The sequence below is a fragment of the Natator depressus genome, chromosome 2, assembly GCF_965152275.1.
Source record: "Natator depressus isolate rNatDep1 chromosome 2, rNatDep2.hap1, whole genome shotgun sequence".
Taxonomy (NCBI): Eukaryota; Metazoa; Chordata; order Testudines; family Cheloniidae; genus Natator; species Natator depressus.
Genome location: NC_134235.1, coordinates 4,111,814 through 4,129,604, shown reverse-complemented (window position 1 = coordinate 4,129,604; position 17,791 = coordinate 4,111,814). Strand labels below are relative to the sequence as shown.

General features: G+C 54.1%; 1 protein-coding gene across 1 annotated transcript; it reads right to left on the bottom strand.

The window, feature by feature from the left end:
- Positions 1 to 7,674: 7,674 nt before the first annotated feature.
- On the bottom strand, positions 7,675 to 16,501 carry PYCR3 (pyrroline-5-carboxylate reductase 3). Its single transcript, XM_074943708.1, has 6 exons — positions 16,387 to 16,501; positions 15,463 to 15,527; positions 14,820 to 14,999; positions 13,123 to 13,335; positions 12,359 to 12,451; positions 7,675 to 10,846 (listed from the first exon to the last, which is right to left on the bottom strand). Exons 1-6 carry the CDS (start codon positions 16,469 to 16,471, stop codon positions 10,664 to 10,666), a joined length of 819 nt encoding a protein of 272 aa, XP_074799809.1. The 5' UTR covers positions 16,472 to 16,501; the 3' UTR covers positions 7,675 to 10,663.
- Positions 16,502 to 17,791: the final 1,290 nt, after the last annotated feature.

Here is a 17,791-nt window from a genome sequence, read left to right as displayed (position 1 = left end):
GGTTGTCCACCAAACTCTGGTAGGGAGTGTAGGCTAGTGGGGGGCAGGGGTCTGAACTCCTGCGTTCATGGCTTTAGGAGGCAGTGTTGTCTGATCTAATGATTAGAGCAAGGGAATGGCAGCCAATCTCTCTGCTTCCCAGTAGGAAAACGTGTCTGTGTTGTTTGCTGGGGAGACCCTGGAAGATACACCTCATTTCCAGGAAAGTCTTGGGGGCAGAGCAGCCATGTCAACTTATTTCTGTGTGCTCCAGTACCTCCCAAACAATGCCAGAAGCTTGCTTTGAAACAGACATTGAACTGTTATATCTGGTTTGTACACTGACAGTGGCTCCTTCAGCTAAGAGACCAAAGCTTTACAACAAGTAGATGCTATTGAGTATAATCCCTGCATGTGGTACGAATAATATTTAGCATGCAGAAAGAGCTTTTTGTATTCCAAGTGTCTTACAAACCTTAACTAATGTAATCAGTGCAACTCTCAGAAAGGAACGGAGCCCAATTGAGATTTGCAAAATGCTCGGAGATCCTCTGTGAAAGGGGCTGGATTGGTTCAAAGTGGGTCCTCCCCTTGATGTGTGTACACCACTCCCATGGAGCAGAGGGTGCATGGATCCAGTTGTCCTTCCCATAGCAAAGCCTCAGGATTAGTGAATGCCCCTTGTGGGTACGTGTGCATTAATGGCTCTCTGCTCCCAGCCCATTGCAATGGGAGGAGGCTGGCTGAGGTCACTGTGCTTTGGATTAGGCCAGTAGGGATGGACAGGGACACTGATGACATGCAGTGGCTGGTGTTTCCATAGAGTCTGTAGCCCTCGGAGGAATCTTGGCCCTGAGAGGGAGAATGGTAGCTTTTTTGGGGATAAATGAAGCATTCTGGTTCTGCTGCTGAGGATTACGCTCTGCTCAGGGGGGATGGAAAAGGCCAGTTAACTCAAGCCCATCCCCCTGGCAAGATTTGGTCCCCAGGCAGAGCATCTCCTATGCTTGATCTGGGATGAATGTCATATACCAGAGGGCCTAGGGAGGTGCATTTCTTAGGCATCAGCTTCCTCCCTTTGCTAGCACTGCACTGTCCCTCCCCAAACGCACCCACTCCCTGCAAGGCTGTACTTTAATGCTGATGGGCCACCACCTGCTCTCCTGTCAGTTGCAGCAGCTCCGTCCCCTCTCCTTCCTGGCAGTGTTGGCCCCTGCGGCTGCGTGGGTGTGTGCGTGCGCACAGGTATTGCACCTTCCCGCTTGGGACACAGCAGGAGCTGTAGGGTTTGGGTGCTGCTGGATGAAATGGCAGGGGGGCGACTGGGTCAGACATGTGAGACTGGTTGATGGGGAGGGTGGGTCCATATGGTGGGCTAGAGCATTAGGCAGGCTGGAGAGGATGCAGTAAGGGAAAGCTGAAAGTCCATCTCAGCTGACCAGCTTTACCACCTCTTGTGAGTCAAGGCCACGCAAGAGAAGAAGAACCTATGGGCCATCTTCTTTAGGGCTGGCCTGGCCAGGCCCCTTTTCTTTCTTCCTACTCTGTTCAATGCCACTTTCACAGCCAGGGGACTTGCTGCACTGCCAGAAACATAGATTTGGGAGGCGCTGATGAGGAACCCACAAGCTTCAGCAAGTGACTGCCCTTCTCTGCCTCAGTTTCCCCATTGTAAAATGGGGATGACACTAAGCTACTTCAGCAAGGATGTGGGTGGAGCACAGAGAATGTGGATGTGAGCAGGAAAATCAGCCAGGTAGTTTAGCCCAGAGGTGGGCAAACCAGCTCACGGACCATATCCAGCCCGGCCCCTGAGCTAGGCCCCATCCCCTGCCCTGCTGTTCCCCCGCCCCCGCAGCCTCAGCTCACTGTGCCACCGGCACAATGCTCTGGATGGTGGGGCTGCGAGCTCTTGCCGGGCAGCGCAGCTGCAGAGCCGTGGCCTGACCCGGTGCTCTGTGCTGCGCGGCTAGCTCCAGGCAGGCGGCACGGCTGCTTGTCCTGGTGCTCTGGGCAGCGCGAATGTAACACCACCAGCCAGCGGTGCTCCAGGTAGCGTGGTGAGGGGGCAGGGAACAGGGGAGTTCAGGGTGGTGGTCGGGGTGGGGGTGTGGATAGGGGTCAGGGAGGTCAGAGGGTGGGGAACAGGGGGGTTGGATGGGGGCAATCAGGAAGGAGGGGGGTTGGATGGGGCAGCGGGGGCAGTCAGGGAGAAGGGGGAGTTGGATGGGGCAGGGGTCCCGGGGGGGGGAGGAGGTGGCAGTCAGGAATGAATCATAGAATCAGAATATCAGGGTTGGAAGGGACCCCAGAAGGTCATCTAGTCCAACCCCCTGCTCGAAGCAGGACCAATTCCCAGTTAAATCATCCCAGCCAGGGCTTTGTCAAGCCTGACCTTAAAAACCTCTAAGGAAGGAGATTCTACCACCTCCCTCGGTAACGCATTCCAGTGTTTCACCACCCTCTTAGTGAAAAAGTTTTTCCTAATATCCAATCTAAACCTCCCCCATTGCAACTTGAGACCATTACTCCTCGTTCTGTCATCTGCTACCATTGAGAACAGTCTAGAGCCATCCTCTTTGGAACCCCCTTTCAGGTAGTTGAAAGCAGCTATCAAATCCCCCCTCATTCTTCTCTTCTGCAGACTAAACAATCCCAGCTCCCTCAGCCTCTCCTCATAAGTCATGTGCTCTAGACCCCTAATCATTTTTGTTGCCCTTCGCTGGACTCTCTCCAATTTATCCACATCCTTCTTGTAGTGTGGGGCCCAAAACTGGACACAGTACTCCAGATGAGGCCTCACCAGTGTCGAATAGAGGGGAACGATCACATCCCTCGATCTGCTGGCTATGCCCCTACTTATACATCCCAAAATGCCATTGGCCTTCTTGGCAACAAGGGCACACTGTTGACTCATATCCAGCTTCTCGTCCACTGTCACCCCTAGGTCCTTTTCCGCAGAACTGCTGCCTAGCCATTCGGTCCCTAGTCTGTAGCGGTGCATTGGATTCTTCCATCCTAAGTGCAGGACCCTGCACTTATCCTTATTGAACCTCATCAGATTTCTTTTGGCCCAATCCTCCAATTTGTCTAGGTCCTTCTGTATCCTATCCCTCCCCTCCAGCGTATCTACCACTCCTCCCAGTTTAGTATCATCTGCAAATTTGCTGAGAGTGCAATCCACACCATCCTCCAGATCATTTATGAAGATATTGAACAAAACCGGCCCCAGGACCGACCCCTGGGGCACTCCACTTGACACCGGCTGCCAACTAGACATGGAGCCATTTATCACTACCCGTTGAGCCCGACAATCTAGCCAGCTTTCTACCCACCTTATAGTGCATTCATCCAGCCCATACTTCTTTAACTTGCTGACAAGAATACTGTGGGAGACCGTGTCAAAAGCTTTGCTAAAGTCAAGAAACAATACATCCACTGCTTTCCCTTCATCCACAGAACCAGTAATCTCATCATAAAAGGCGATTAGATTAGTCAGGCATGACCTTCCCTTGGTGAATCCATGCTGACTGTTCCTGATCACTTTCCTCTCATGTAAGTGCTTCAGGATTGATTCTTTGAGGACCTGCTCCATGATTTTTCCAGGGATGAAATGAGAATGAGAAGGGATTGGATGGGACGGCAGGGGTCCCGGGGGGGCCATCAGGGGGCAAAAAGCAGTGGGGATCGGATAGGGGGCCGGGCCATACCTGGCTGTTTAGGGAGGCACAGCCTCTCCTAACCGGCCTTCCATACAATTTTGGAAACCCGATGTGGCCCTCAGGCCAAAAAGTTTGCCTGCCCCTGGTTTAGCCCTTCTGCACTGGAAACCAGATGATCATAATGGGCAGGAGCTCTCTTGATTCACAGAGTCTGAGGGCCCAGTATGTTTATCAGGTCCAACCTCTTGTAGAACGCAGGCCAGAACAGGTCCCCCAGCGATTGCTGATGTTGAGGGAATGATTCTTTCCCTCCCGTGTCAGCGAGTGCTAGTGAGCCCAAAAAGTTGTGACTGAACTGCAGCATGTGTCTACACACGTCTGTGTCACGTGCAGCACCGTGAACAGCAGCAGCAGGTCCCACCAGAATTCGTGGTGAAGTTGATCAGTTTCAGGCCCTGACGCCGCCTTGGTCTCTCCTGTTCTCTGCCTGCGGCAGGCCTCAGGTTAGGCTTCCCAGGACTGAAATGCTTTAGTCAGACCTAAGTTATTGGGGTCAATACAGGGGGAACGACATAAACATTTAATAGGGGTCAGACTCGAGGGTCCCCTCTGACTTTAAATGCTGCAAAAGAAAGGTCCTTGGTTCAGCAAAAGGGGGCTGCTAGGAATGTGGAGAACAGATCTATTCAAACCTAGGGTGATCGTGTCACTCTTAATAATCAAACCGCTTCCCCTTAGCAGAAGGTGCTTATGGATCTCATCAGGAACCAGAGCTGTTCCCCTCCGAAAGACACTTGCCTCTGCAACATTACAAAGTGCTGGGTAGCACGTGCCATGAACCAATCCATTAGATCGGTGCCTTAAAAGGGAAATGTAAATAATCACAGCGGCTGATTCCCCCCCCGCAAACCTCAGGATTTTATGTGCTCATGAGACTATTTTTCTTTAGCTGGGTGAGTTTTCGTTCAGCCCCCGGGCTGGAATATCAATATCGAACTCATTCTAACCGCTGGCCTGCCTGCAAGCCAAGAAGGGGAATATGCAATTATATCTATTTATAGCATGTGAGCCAAAGGCTGCTGCACAGCGTTTGCTTATGAAATGAAAGACTTTCTGTGCTTGCTTTGGGCTGGAGTTCCATTCACTGCCCCCCTCTCCTCCCTGCACCCTGGTGGTTTCCGATGCCTCTCACTGGAGGACATTCAGTCTAGTGCAGAACAAGAGAGGGCCTTAAAGCACCAGCTACCTCCCTGTGTCCAAGGATCTCCAGGGCAACGCTAATTAGAAAGGTTTCAGAGTAGCAGCCGTGTTAGTCTGTATCCGCAAAAAGAAAAGGAGGACTTGTGGCACCTTAGAGACTAACCAATTTATTTGAGCATAAGCTTTCGTGAGCTACAGCTCACTTCATCGGATGCATTCAGTGGAAAATACAGTGAGGAGATTTATATACACAGAGAATATGAAAAAATGGGTGTTTATCATGCACACTGTAAGGAGAGTGATCACCAAAGATGAGCTATTACCAGCAGGAGAGTTGGGGGGGGGGGAGAAAACCTTTTGTAGTGATAATCAAGGTGGGCCATTTCCAGCAGTTAACAAGAAGTTGGGGGGGGGGGATAAACAAGGGGAAATAGTTTTACTTTGTGTAACGACTAAACCACTCCCAGTCTCTATTCAAGCCTAAGTTAATTGTATCCAATTTGCAAATTAATTCCAATTCAGCAGTCTCTTGTTGGAGTCTGTTTTTGAAGTCTTTCTGTTGAAGAATAGCCACTTTTAGGTCAGAAATCGAGTGACCAGAGAGATTGAAGTGTTCTCCGACTGGTTTTTGAATGTTATAATTCTTGATGTCTGATTTGTGTCTATTTCTTCTTTTACGTCGAGACTGTCCAGTTTGGCCAATGTACATGGCAGAGGGGCATTGCTGGCACATGATGGCATATATCACATTGGTGGATGTGCAGGTGAACGAGCCTCTGATAGTGTGGCTGATGTTATTAGGCACTGTGATGGTGTCCCCTGAATAGGTATGTGGGCACAGTTGGCAACGGGCTTTGTTGCAAGGATAGGTTCCTGGGTTAGTGGTTCTGTTGTGTGGTTGCTGGTATTAAATCTCCTCACTGTATTTTCCACTGAATGCATCCGATGAAGTGAGCTGTAGCTCACGAAAGCTCATGCTCAAATAAATTGGTTAGTCTCTAAGGTGCCACAAGTCCTCCTTTTCTTTTTGCTAATTAGAAAGGAATGCATTCTTCCTCTGATCCAGCTGAGTTTGGCCTGCAAGCTGCTCTCCAGCCCCTACTTGCTATAGAATCCAGTTACCATTTACTGCTGATCCCCCTGCTTTCATCTCAGCACTTTGCAACCAGACATCACTTCCTCCTTAATTCAGAAGCCCTCTCATTATTATTTCCAGGGCAAAAGGATTCCAGCTGAGATCAGGGCCCCATCCTGGTAGGAGTAGAGCTGGTCAGGAGTTTTGTTGGAAAATGCCAATTTTGCAGAGATGTAGTGGGCTGCCATGCTGCCAGTGAACCAACAGACAGGGTTCCGGCAAGCACCTGCCAGGTCTCCAACCCGCTCATCTGGTGGACTGCAGGGCTTCCAGGGTCCCTGCCACCAAGCAGGAAAAGTGGGAGCTCCAGTTGGCACCAGGGCCCTCAGTGTTCTAGGCTACCCTTTCTGCAGCTATGGACCCAGACTTATCCCCTGGAGTCCAGTCAGCTGGCTGCTCCAGTTCATTCAGAAAGATACTGAACCAACACAGTTTGATTTTGCAGCAAAATGAAAAAAATTTAGACTGTCCTTTTCCCTGGGAAATGTCATGTTTTTGAGATTCTGTTCCAATTTGGAACAAAAACTTGTTCAAGAGGTCAAAGAATTTCTGTGCAGAACAGAAATTCAGTCTTGACCCCTGTGAGGAGCTGCACAGACACACAATGAGAAACAGTCCCTGCCCTGAAGAGCCCACAATCTAAATAGACAAGCCAGATGAAGGGTGGGAAAATGAGGCATGTTCTCCCCATTTGACAAATGGGGACTGGAGCAGATTTGCCATGGATTACACAGGGAATCTATGGCAGAGCAAAGGATTGAACCCAGATCTCTCAAGTCCCAGCCTAGCACTTCATGCACCAGCCCATCCTTCTGCCTTTCCTCAAATAGTCAGTGTGTGTTTTTAATGGGGGAGGGGGAAGCTTTTGACTTTTTTAGTTTTAAAGATGAAAAAATTAAGAACTTTCCCCAAGGGTCAGAGAAATGAATGCTGGAGACTAGAACCTAGCAACCCCAGTGATCAAGTGCCTTCCAACTAAGCTTGGCAGAATTCAAGCCTTCTGGGTTTTTTACAATTTCAACAGGCCATATCAATGTTTAGTTTTTTAAGCATTTTTTCCCCCAATTTTTATCTATTTAAATTTTCACATTCGTGGGAAATCAGTGGGGGCAGGTTTCAAAGGGGGCTCAGACAATAATTATTTAATGACAGTAGATGTTGAGCTTCAAAGAGTGAGATCTGCATAACTGTTAAAACCCAAATTGTGAACACCGCATGGTAAAATATACAAAGGAAATATCCATGACTCAAATTCGAATAAAGTCTCGGGCAGTATTTTTTTTTTTAACTTTGCCTGTCAGTAAATGTTGATAATGGACAGAAACTATGTGTTTGGTGAAATTGATAATTAATGATATTTACCGATACAAATCAAACCCTTCCAAACCTCCTTATAAATACCATGATATAGGCACCTCATTAGCCTGATGCCCTCTTTAACCACACAGCAAAGACAGAAGACTATCAAATACTGCCATGCTCACGACCCTCCGAATGACAAAACTTCAGCTCCACAGCCCATTCACCACTCCCCCTCTCTCCTGAAATGCAGCCAGCTAGCACTGAGCAACTGTTTCCATTCATAAGGTAGAGGGTTGGGGTGTTGGCTTACACAGAAAATGACCTTTTCATAAAATAAATTTCTGCAGGAAACGTCGGTTTTCAATGAAGTTTTTATTTTATTTTTTTTGGGGGGGGGAATCAGACAATATCCCCAAATGACCCTGTTTTTCAATGAAAACCTGAAAATCTTTTCGAAAAAATGTTAACAAAGATGAAAAACATTTCATTTCCTGACCAGCTCCAGGTGCAACCTCATGGGAGGGGGAGAATGGATGTAGGGGGGTAGATCCTCATCCCCTCCCCCACCGTTCTTACTCTGGAGGTGTTGCTCTGACCCCCAAAAAATCAAACTTCCTGCAATTCCCCCTCTTGGTGGCCCAATCCAAAGCTGACAAAAGCCAATGGAAAGATTCCTATTGACTTCAGTGGGCTTTAGATCCTGCCCTATACAGATTCCCATCTCCTCCTGAGACGGTCCCTCCAGCCCCATAAGCACCTGTGGTGTTGTTCTCTGCATCCTACCTCCTGTATCCTTTATTCCTTTCCCTCACTCTGCTCATTATTTCAACCTGAAGCCAATTCAGAGTCCTGCACAGGAGCTGCCTGCACAGGCCTTAAGGGCTGCAAACGGGGGTGGAACAGAGACGGCTGGCTGCATGGCTGAGAGCAAGCCAACAGAGTGGGGGATGGCACATGAGATGGGAACTAGCCTTGCAGGGACATCTATTCAGGCCCCTAAATGGAGGCCCGGGCCACATCTGTGTCATTCTCCAAAGCCATATGAATATTGCATGATGCCACCTGCCACAGCACCTACCTGCCAAGGTGCATTACATAGCTGGAGTCCCAGGACCAGGAGCTTGGCTGACAGATCCTGGAGGGAGCAGTGCGGGGGGAAGCCGGGCAGGCAACACATTTCAGAGCCATTTGGAAAAGGGGCACCCACATCCTCCTCCCCTGGGCCATGCGGTGTGCTAGGGGCACAGCGGACTCAGACCCTGAGGCATGCACGGAGGGGCTGGGAGCACAGCCAGTCAGAAATTGCCGAGGGCAAACGCACTTGCTGCACAGCTGGTTTCTGTTTGCAGCTCACCACTCGGCTTAGAGCTGGCATCACCTACCCACCCCACACCAGAGCAAACGGGGGTCACAGTCCAGGAAGGATCTTCGCTGCCCTGCTGTGGGTTCCCCTGCATTAATATGAGAGGGGCTCTTAGCTCCCTGCTGGGACCAGCTCACCAGGCAGGGGTGGGGTGGCAGGCCTCAAGTCCCAGATGAGGCAGAGCACTCAGGAGATCAGAGCTCTATGCTCTGATACCGACCTGGCTTGTGTCACTTTGCCGTCCCGTGCCTCGGTTTCCCCAGCTGTAGAACAGGGACAATCATGCCACCCAGCCTTCGAGAGCCACGGAGGGAAAAGCCCTCCATGCATTAGCTTGTGATGGCCAAAGCACGCGGGGTGCATTCTCTGAGGGAGCAGGTAGGCAGGTTTCGGTGGGAGTGGAGCCGGAACACAGCCCGACAGGTACCTCTGCATATCATCGTTAACTCTTTCACTGCTGGGCATTTTATCACACATCCAGACAAGGTACTGTTGCCAGACGGAGTGGCTGACAATAGGGCAGCGGAGCTGTTGGTCCAGGTTTGCTGGCCTGGGGAGATAAACTTTAATGCCCTACCCGACTGTCACTGCTGCCCAAAGGAGGGAGGAGATAAATTCCCTTTCCCGCTTCTAGCTGCCAGAAGACCCAGTTACCCGCCTCCCTCCCTGGTTCTGTCAATAGCAGGTTTCACCGAGCATTTAGCTGTGGGGGCTACCTGACTTCGATTTGACAGTAAGCCAAGGACAGTGCGTAGTGATGGATTTGGCCCTGCAGCAGAGTGGAGGAGCTACAGTGCATGGCGGATTTGTGCCAACCCCCCTTACTGAAAATGCTCCAGCAGGAGGAGGGTTAACACAACCTACAGCCAAGAACAGCTTCTTTTCCTCTTGCAGTGCATTCTGCCTTGACCAGCCCTGCCAGGACTTTGCCCACTGCTGCTTGCCCGCAGGCCAGGGGCCAGCTTGCATGGACTAGAGCAGGTGGTGATGACTTCACCATTAACCCTTTAGTTTGCAGAGGAGCCAAGAGATCAACAGACTCTTGGAGGGCCCAGTACAGCTCTATTTCACCGCCTGCTGCTGGCACGCATGGCTTCCTATGTCGCATGCCAGCTGGGGCTCTCCTGGGACTGCTGGTGCAGCCGCTAACAGGCAGCTGGAGCTTGAGGTCTCTCCCAGGCCCCTGCTGCTACCTATTTCCTACCCACCCACCAGTGAAAACAGTCAGGAATACAGGGAATTCCCCCCTCACCCAGGCACTGAGAGGGAGCAGGGGCTGCTGGGACCTGCACCTCCCTGCTAAAGTGGGAGGGAAGCTGCAGGCTGCATCAAGGCTCCATGAGCCAGCAGCCCAGGAAGAGCATCCTATAAACCAGCTTCTGCCCACGCCGTCCCCCACCAGACCAGAGACACTAGCACGTGAGACGCTGGGCGGATCGGATCGTCACCAGGGAACCAGGTGGCAGACGGGAAGGCTGCCCTTTACCGGTTGGGACGGTTTCCCCAACAGCAGCGTGCAGACAGCGAGTCTGGTGCCAAGGCTGCCTTCGGAAGACGGGCACCGTCTCTAAACAAAGGAGAGCAGAAGCCACGACTCAGGGACAGCAGCTCCCACGTCCTGCTGTTGTCATTATTTATTAGGGACGCACCATCCGGAGAGAGCAGCCAATGCGTATGGAATGGATATGAGTGTGAAGTCCCCATGGCCGGGGCAGGGCTGGTCAAGCCCCTCCCTTCTGACTTGCCCGTCGGGGGACTGCCAGGAACACGAGGGGACCCTGCCTCGCATGTGGGGAAGCCAGGCCCTGTGGGGCGGGACTGGGGCTAGAGGAGATCACTGGTGACCTGGAGCTGGGAATCCCTCAGGCAGGGAGAGGCACCTAGGGAGGGAAGAATGGGATCTACATCCACTGCACAACCTGGGAAACTTCCTTCCATCACGGGATGGAGATTCGCATGTGGGCGGCAACTCTGTGGCTCAGACAGGCCAGGCGCCCCGGAACACCCTGCCCGGCTGGGCCCCTATCTCTTGCCCAGCTCGCGAGCCCGCACGGTTGCGACCTCCACAGCGTTCATGACGGTGGCCCGCAGCGCCCCCTTCTCCAGCTCGTGCAGGGCGTGGATGGTGGTGCCGCCAGGCGTGCAGACGTCGCTGCGCAGCTTGGCCGGGTGCTCCCCTGTCTCCAGGATCATCTTTGCTGCTCCCTGCAAGAGGAGGCGGGCTCAGAGGAGAGCGGGGTGGGCAGGGGGCAGTGCCTTAGCATTCTGTAAGTGTCCCTGCCCTCTGATCTGGGAAGCTGGGGGAGGGAGACCATGCTCCATCCAAACTGCTCCCTTCCCAGGAAGGGACACAAGCAACTTCCCCACTCTTCCACTGGCTCACTTCCACTGGAACAGAACCCAGGTCTCCCAACCCCCAACCTGGGCACCTTGCTCTGATCACTAGACAGTGCTGCCTCCCATTGTTATACATGGTGTGAATGCCATTAATACAAGAGTTAAGGGGAACCAGGTCAAACTCTCTTCAGAGTAATGCAGCTAATGTACCCCATTGCAAATTCATGACCTGCTTCCTTACACTGATAGACTGACAGAGGTCAGTCTATTTAGCTAAATGAAGAACAAGTTAAGGGGTGACTTGATCACAGTCTAGAAGTACCTACATGGGGAACGAATATTTGATAATGGGCTCATCTGTCCATCAGAGGAAAGTCTAACACCATCCAATGGCTGGAAGTTAAAGCTAGACAAATTCAGACTAGAAATAAAGTCATATTTCTTTAACAATTAAGGTAATTGGCCATTGGAACAATTTACCAAGGGTCTTGGTGGATTCTCCATCACTGGCAGTTTTTAAATCCAGATGGGCTGTGTTTCTAACAGCTCTGTGCTAGGAATTATTTGGGGGCAGGTCTCTGGCCTGTGTTAAACACAAGGTCAGGCTAGATAATGGTCCCTTCTGGCCTTGGAGCGTATGATGCCTACAAGAAATTGGCCAGCTGGTAATGCACAGATTAAGGGGCAGCTGGCCCCAGGTGCCCTCTTCCCCAGTCTGTGCATGACACCAATCCTACCTCTTTGCTGTTTCCTGCTCCCATGGTTTCGGTTTCTCTGACTGGAAGGACTTTGGGGCAGTTACTGACTCTTCCTAGGCGTGTCTGGTGCAACTGCAGCCACCTCCTCCCTCTGGTGGCCATGCTAGGACAGCCGAAGAGGCTTTGCTTCTTCCAGTTCAGCCCCATCGCGTCCTGGATGAGTCCCCAGGAATCTTTTGCACTGACTGCAACTGGTGGAACTCAGGATTCTCAACCAGCAAGGCCCCTACGGGTCCCAGAGGAGCCCTAACACACTTGGCTGATCACAGCACAGCTCAAATGGCAGAGTCTGTCAGAGAAGCTAAGGAGGTAGGAACCAAGGTGCGACAAGACAGCAACAGTTAAGGAATTACTGGAAAGGCAGATGGAGCCACAAGGCACAGGGGAGATGCAGGAGTTTTCCCTAAGACTGGGGGCTTTTTCTGGGCACTTGCCGTATGGGCAGTAGCAGAGCGTGCTGCAGGCTGCATTGGGGAACCCAGGACTGGAATAGATGGGGGAACTGCAGGTCAGAAGAAAGGTGCATTGGGGACTGGTGGAGGGGGCAGGTCTGGAATATGGGACAATTAAGGGGTGGGTTAAGCAGGGGAATCTGAAGACTGAGAGAAAAGTCCAAACTTACCAGCAGTGTCTGGGCTGCAATTTTATTAGCCAAGGCACTGGGCATGCCCATCTTCACAGCACCTTCTGCCAGGGCTTCAGCAAACAAGTAAACCTGGAGCAGGGAAAGGCGACAGTCAGGGAACAGCTAGATCATACTGCTGTTGCTTTCGGAGGATGGGACATGGAGGCATCCCAATACAGGAGCCAGCCTGGCAGTGCTGAGCCAGCAGACCCTTCCAAAAGCTGCTGGCCACCATCCGGATCCTGGCAGAAATCAGACGCCCATGAAGGGCGATAAGCAAGTTACAGGAAAGGGACTAAGGTCTCCAACTGGTCTCCATTAGACCACGGATTCCCAAGTCTCTATGGGCAACAGCACCAGTTACTAGACTAAGCTCAGCAGTAGCAGCCCCGGACCCCCGTGTGCTGTCTAACCCACTAGGGGGCACAAGCTGCCCCACTCTAAGATCACATGGTTTAGAGGCAGCCGAGGGTCTATCATGGGCATGAGCACACACTGCTCAGCAGGAGATGGGGGAGGAGGGGGCACCAGGGATTCGTTGTTCAGGGAGAAAGGGGAGCCCAGGGTGCCTACTGGAGAAGCCTCAAGCGTCAGAACTGATAACCCAGAGCAATGCTTGGGAGTCACTGTATTCAGCTGCAGAAAGGCCAGGGTGGAGGGAACAACCCTGTCCTGGCAGGGCTGGCAGAGGGTTAACCGGGAAATACCTGGCGCTGGAGGGCAGCATTAAGAAAAGCTGGCCCCAGCGCAAGGGCACTTACGTAGGCTACCCCGCTGCCACTCACGCCCGTGTGGATATCGATGTAGGACTCGGGCGTTTCTTCACACAGCCCGCAGGCGGACAGCAGGCTCTTCAGCAGGGCGGCCTCCTGCTCCCCAGCACAGCTCCCCCGGGCAAACACCACTGCCCCCTCCTGCACCATGCAGGGCAGGTTGGGCATGACTCGCAGCACCTTGGTCCCAGCAGGGAGAAGCTGCAGGGAGAGACAGTCGTGACAGTAAACCAGGAGAACACTGCTGCTGGTGGGGACAGGGGCTGGGAGACAGCCCAGCGGTCCCCACGCAGGGCGTAGTATGTGCCTTAGGTCACAGAGGACATGAGCCTGGCAGGGTTAACCCAGCCCTTCCAGTGTGGGAGACCCATCAGGCAGCTCAGGAACTCAGCATGATTGCCAGGGAAAGCCAGGACTGAGATCGCCGAGGGGCTGCAGGTCAGGATTGAGGGGCAGCGGCAAAGGGGTGTGTGTGTCTGTGTGGTCCAGGCCTGGAATAACGGGGGGCTGCAGGTCAGGATAGAGGGGCACAGGGGATAATACTCAGTTTGTGGCAATCATTTTACATAGTACAGGGAGGAGCGGAGGTGGGTGGGGAAAAAACCATTGACAGCAATTTAGGAAGGAGGGTTTGCTGAGCCCGGGTCGGGGTCTGTGTGTCAGCTGATTGATGACAAGGAACACAGAGCCACCAGGGATTACGCTTGTTGGCTAGCGCATCCCACCAAGCAGGCTGGCGTATGCCTGTGCTGAGCTCCAGGGCTTTGGCTCCTCTGCTGAGATTGGCACAAACTGACCTGCTTGCTGGCAACCAGGACATGGCGGCCTGGCAGGGCTAGATTAAGGCATAGACATGACAGGCCCATGTCCTGGGCCCCAGCTCCTGGAATCATGGGATTATCTCACATTTTCAGCTTTCACTTAAAAAAATAAAAGTCTCTAGCTCTCTTGACTGCAAAGGGAAGCTTGAAAACATTACCGGGCATATCAGGTACAGGGATGGCTGCCTGAGTCTGCAGAGAGCCTGGGACAATAGCTCTGAGAGGTGTGCATTGCCCCATACACCTCAATGGACTGGATTACACCTGAAAGTAGCAAGCACCGCCCTTCCAAGAACAATAGTCCATGCATGGCAGAAGGGGAAGAGTAGAGCAAGCTAGGTGAAAATACTGGGACCCCCCTTGCTACCCCCCCTGCCTCTCTGGGATGGAGAGGGTAGCTATCCTTAAGGGATGGATGCCCCCTGCAACTCCTCCCTTGCCCCCACACACATTCTGGCCCTGGCTGTATACACACCAGACTCACTGGAGAGCTGCATGGATTTGGAGCGCTCTTTACCTACAGGTTTCAGAGTAGCAGCCGTGTTACTCTGCATCCGCAAAAAGAAAAGGAGGACTTGTGGCACCTTAGAGACTAACATACATGCTTTTCCACTGAATGCATCCGATGAAGTGAGCCGTAGCTCACGAAAGCTTATGCTCAAATAAATTTGTTAGTCTCTAAGGTGCCACAAGTACTCCTTTTCTCTTTACCTACAGGCATTTTCCCTCTTATCCAGGCCATTGTATAAAAGCAAATATAAACCCTTCACATGCGTAAGTGCATGCCCCGGACACTCACCCAGCCAGCTGCCTCACAGTTTAATGGGGGGTGGGAGGGGGCAAGAGGGACCGTCAGACACTCACCTGTTGCAGGGCCTGAAGAGTGACTCCAGCGGCCACCGACACGATAATGTGGTCCCGGGTAATGGCAGGAGAAATCTCCTGCAGGACTTCAGGAAGCAGGTGAGGCTTGGTGGCTAGGAAGACCAGGGTACAGTGCTGCAGCACCTCACTGTTGCAGTGTGTCGTCCTGCAGCCCAAATCCTGCCACCCAAGGAGATGGGGCACCGTTAAAGGCCTGGACAGGGCCGGCTGGCAGAGCGGGACAGGCTGGAATTCACCAGCCCAAAGGCAGCACTCAGCACCTGCCTGCTCTTAACACGGTTTGTGACACTGAAACTCAGCCCTGTGCGGGGCGGGAAGGGCCATTTGAGGATCATTTCATCCGCTACTGGCATGCACTTTAAACTGCAAGGCTGGGGTCCTGGGCTGAGCATCGACGCAAAAGGAAAAGACCCCCCAGCTAATTCACCAGCGCCATTTCCCAGGGCACCCGGGTGTTCTTCACAGGAATTTAGTAGCTTGCAGGATCTGATGGGATCACAACACTGGCATCAAGCACTGCTACTGCGCTTGCCTCCCATTTCCAGACATCAAGACACTATTAGCTCTTCCAGCCCCATGGAAGAGAGACTCAACGTTTGGCACGCAGCCTGCCCTCGCTCACCTGGAAGACGCCCAAGTTCCTCTCAGACGGCGCGCTGGCCAAGATGTTAGCAGCTTTGACTTTTCCTTAAAACACAGAGCAAAGAGGGACTCAGCTGCATTAAGATGCATCAAGACAACCCTGCGTTGCCTCCCACACACTCAGACGAGAGACCAAGACAAACCTGGCTGAACCTTGGAACCGTCACCCAGACCGGGCTGGGGCACGAAACCAGCCCAAGGGGTGGTGCGCCCGCCAGCAAGCGTGAGATTCCCCACAGCTGTGAAGCGCTAAGAGGCCGGAGGAGAGGCTAATGGCTGCTGGCGGAGCTTGCCATGCTTGGGCAAACAGGGGCCGCGTGCTCTGTGGGCAGCGATGCCAGGTGATTGCAGGGAACTTACTTTTACCACGTGAGGGCACTGGTGTCAGCAGACCCGGTACAAGCGATACCTCTGCGGCAAGCACCAGGGGAACGACCAGGCAGCTCTGCCAGGCCCTCGCTCCCCAGGGATCGGATCCCAGCGCCGGGGAGTAACCGGCCTGCGCAGAGACGCCCCTCGCAGGGGTGCTGATGCTGGGCACGGCGGGTAGCGATCCCGGAACCGTTCGCGCAGCCACCCCCGGCAGGAGGGGTGCAGCGGGGGCCTGCCGAGGGACGTGGCCACGGGGCTCTGGAACACAGGGCTGGGCCCGGCAGCCGCTCACGCAGGGATCCGTCGCGGAGCGCCCACGTGCAGCCGCCCCGCGGGGCGGTTATACAGGGACCCCAGGGCTGAGATGCAGCCACCTCTGGGGCGAGGCACCGGGCTACCCAGGGACAGCTCGTGCGGGGGAGGCCCTCTGCAGTGGGGCAGGGGCTGATGACACGGGGACCCCGCATGGAGTGGCGGGGAGGGGGGGGCAGTCCCACCCCTCTCCCGCCGGCGCCGCCCCCCGCGCCCTCACCTGCGCGCACCGCGCCCTGCGCCACCCCTTGGGCCATGCGCCCGGCCCCCACGAACCCGACCCGCAGCTCCCCGCGCGCCTCCATCCCGGGCCGCCTCCCGCACGTGAGCAGCCCGCGCCCAGGCACGTGGGGCGGGGCTCCATCTGCCTCCCCCGCACCACCCCGCCTCCGCCTCGCGATTGGCCGCGCCGGGCATGATGTCATCGGGCGCCGGTTTCATAGGGGTCCCGGGAGGCAGAGTGCGGCTTCTCTAAGGGGGCGGCGTCAGGTGAGTGTCGGGGCTGGCCCACGTGGGGTCCCGATGGGGGCGGGGCCTGCCCCCTCTCCTCCCCACGTGGGCAGCGCTTGGGGGGGGCACATGCTAGCGGGCGGGGGGGAGGTGGCAGCCCCGCCCCCATCTCTCCCCAGCCCAGTCCCTCACCTAGCGCTCCCCCCAGCGGCGGGGTCCTTCTCCCCATGCTGGGGGGGGGGGGGCGTGCAAAGCGGGGGGCAGATTCCCCCCCATGGAGTCTTCACGTCACACCGGGGCAGCCCTGTATTTAAGCCCCAGCCGTGGGCGGGGGACTGGCCCTGGGGCTCTCTGGCCCGTGCCAGGCAGGAGGCCGGTCTGAACGATGGGATCGGGCCCTTCTGGGTCCCCGTCCCCCCCAGCCGTACAGAGGCAGCAGCTGCCGCCCCGGGATTAGCGCCCAGAGCGCCCTGCTGCCACCCTGCCCCCGGCCCTGCTGCCACCCCGCCCCGGGCCCTGCTGCCACCCGCCTAGAAAGGGTCCTCTGGTCCTGCAGCCGCTGGCTCAGGCCGGGGCTGTGGCCGGCGTCCCGGCTTCTGAATCCGAAGAGCAGCTTCGTTCCGCGGCCAGTCTGTTCCCCTAAAAGCTCTGTCACCTCGCTGTTCAAAGACCCCGAGACCCCAGGTCGCGTGGCCAAAGCCGGGGACTGGGAGTCGGGGCTCCTGGGCCCTGTTCGAAGGTCTCTCCCTGAGCCTGAGTGGCCTCTGTTTCCCTTTCTGGGCAATGGGGCTAGTACTTCAATCCTCTCAGGTGGGTTGTGAGGACAAATCCACTAATCTTGGATGTGCTTTGAGATCCTTAGACAGCAGGACCCATTGAGCTACAATTTACAACACACTAACGTGGTAACTTCTGACCTGAAAGGATGTGAAACCAACAGAGATTGGGGGGGTGAGGGGGTTAGAAAATAATTAGCTACTTCAACAGGCTCATTAATTTCATCTGGTTTAACCTGCGTATTGATGTGTCTGATCCTTTCATAACATGCCTTTCTGTAGATGTCACAACTTGATACCACGGGCTTTGCTCCCTACTCAGAGGGGTGGAGGGCCTCTCTGATAAGATTGCCTTGGTTGGCTGCATCTTTGCCAGAGTCTCCTGTTGTACAGGACCAA

Excerpts from the sequence above, each read along its gene's own strand:
- PYCR3 (XM_074943708.1), bottom strand. The coding sequence starts at position 16,471 with ATGGAGGCGCGCGGGGAGCTGCGGGTCGGGTTCGTGGGGGCCGGGCGC. Across the intron at positions 15,528-16,386 it reads GCAGGGCGCGGTGCGCGCAG|GAAAAGTCAAAGCTGCTAAC; the intron begins GTGAGGGCGCGG and ends CTGTGTTTTAAG. Across the intron at positions 12,452-13,122 it reads GTGGCAGCGGGGTAGCCTAC|GTTTACTTGTTTGCTGAAGC; the intron begins GTAAGTGCCCTT and ends TCCCTGCTCCAG.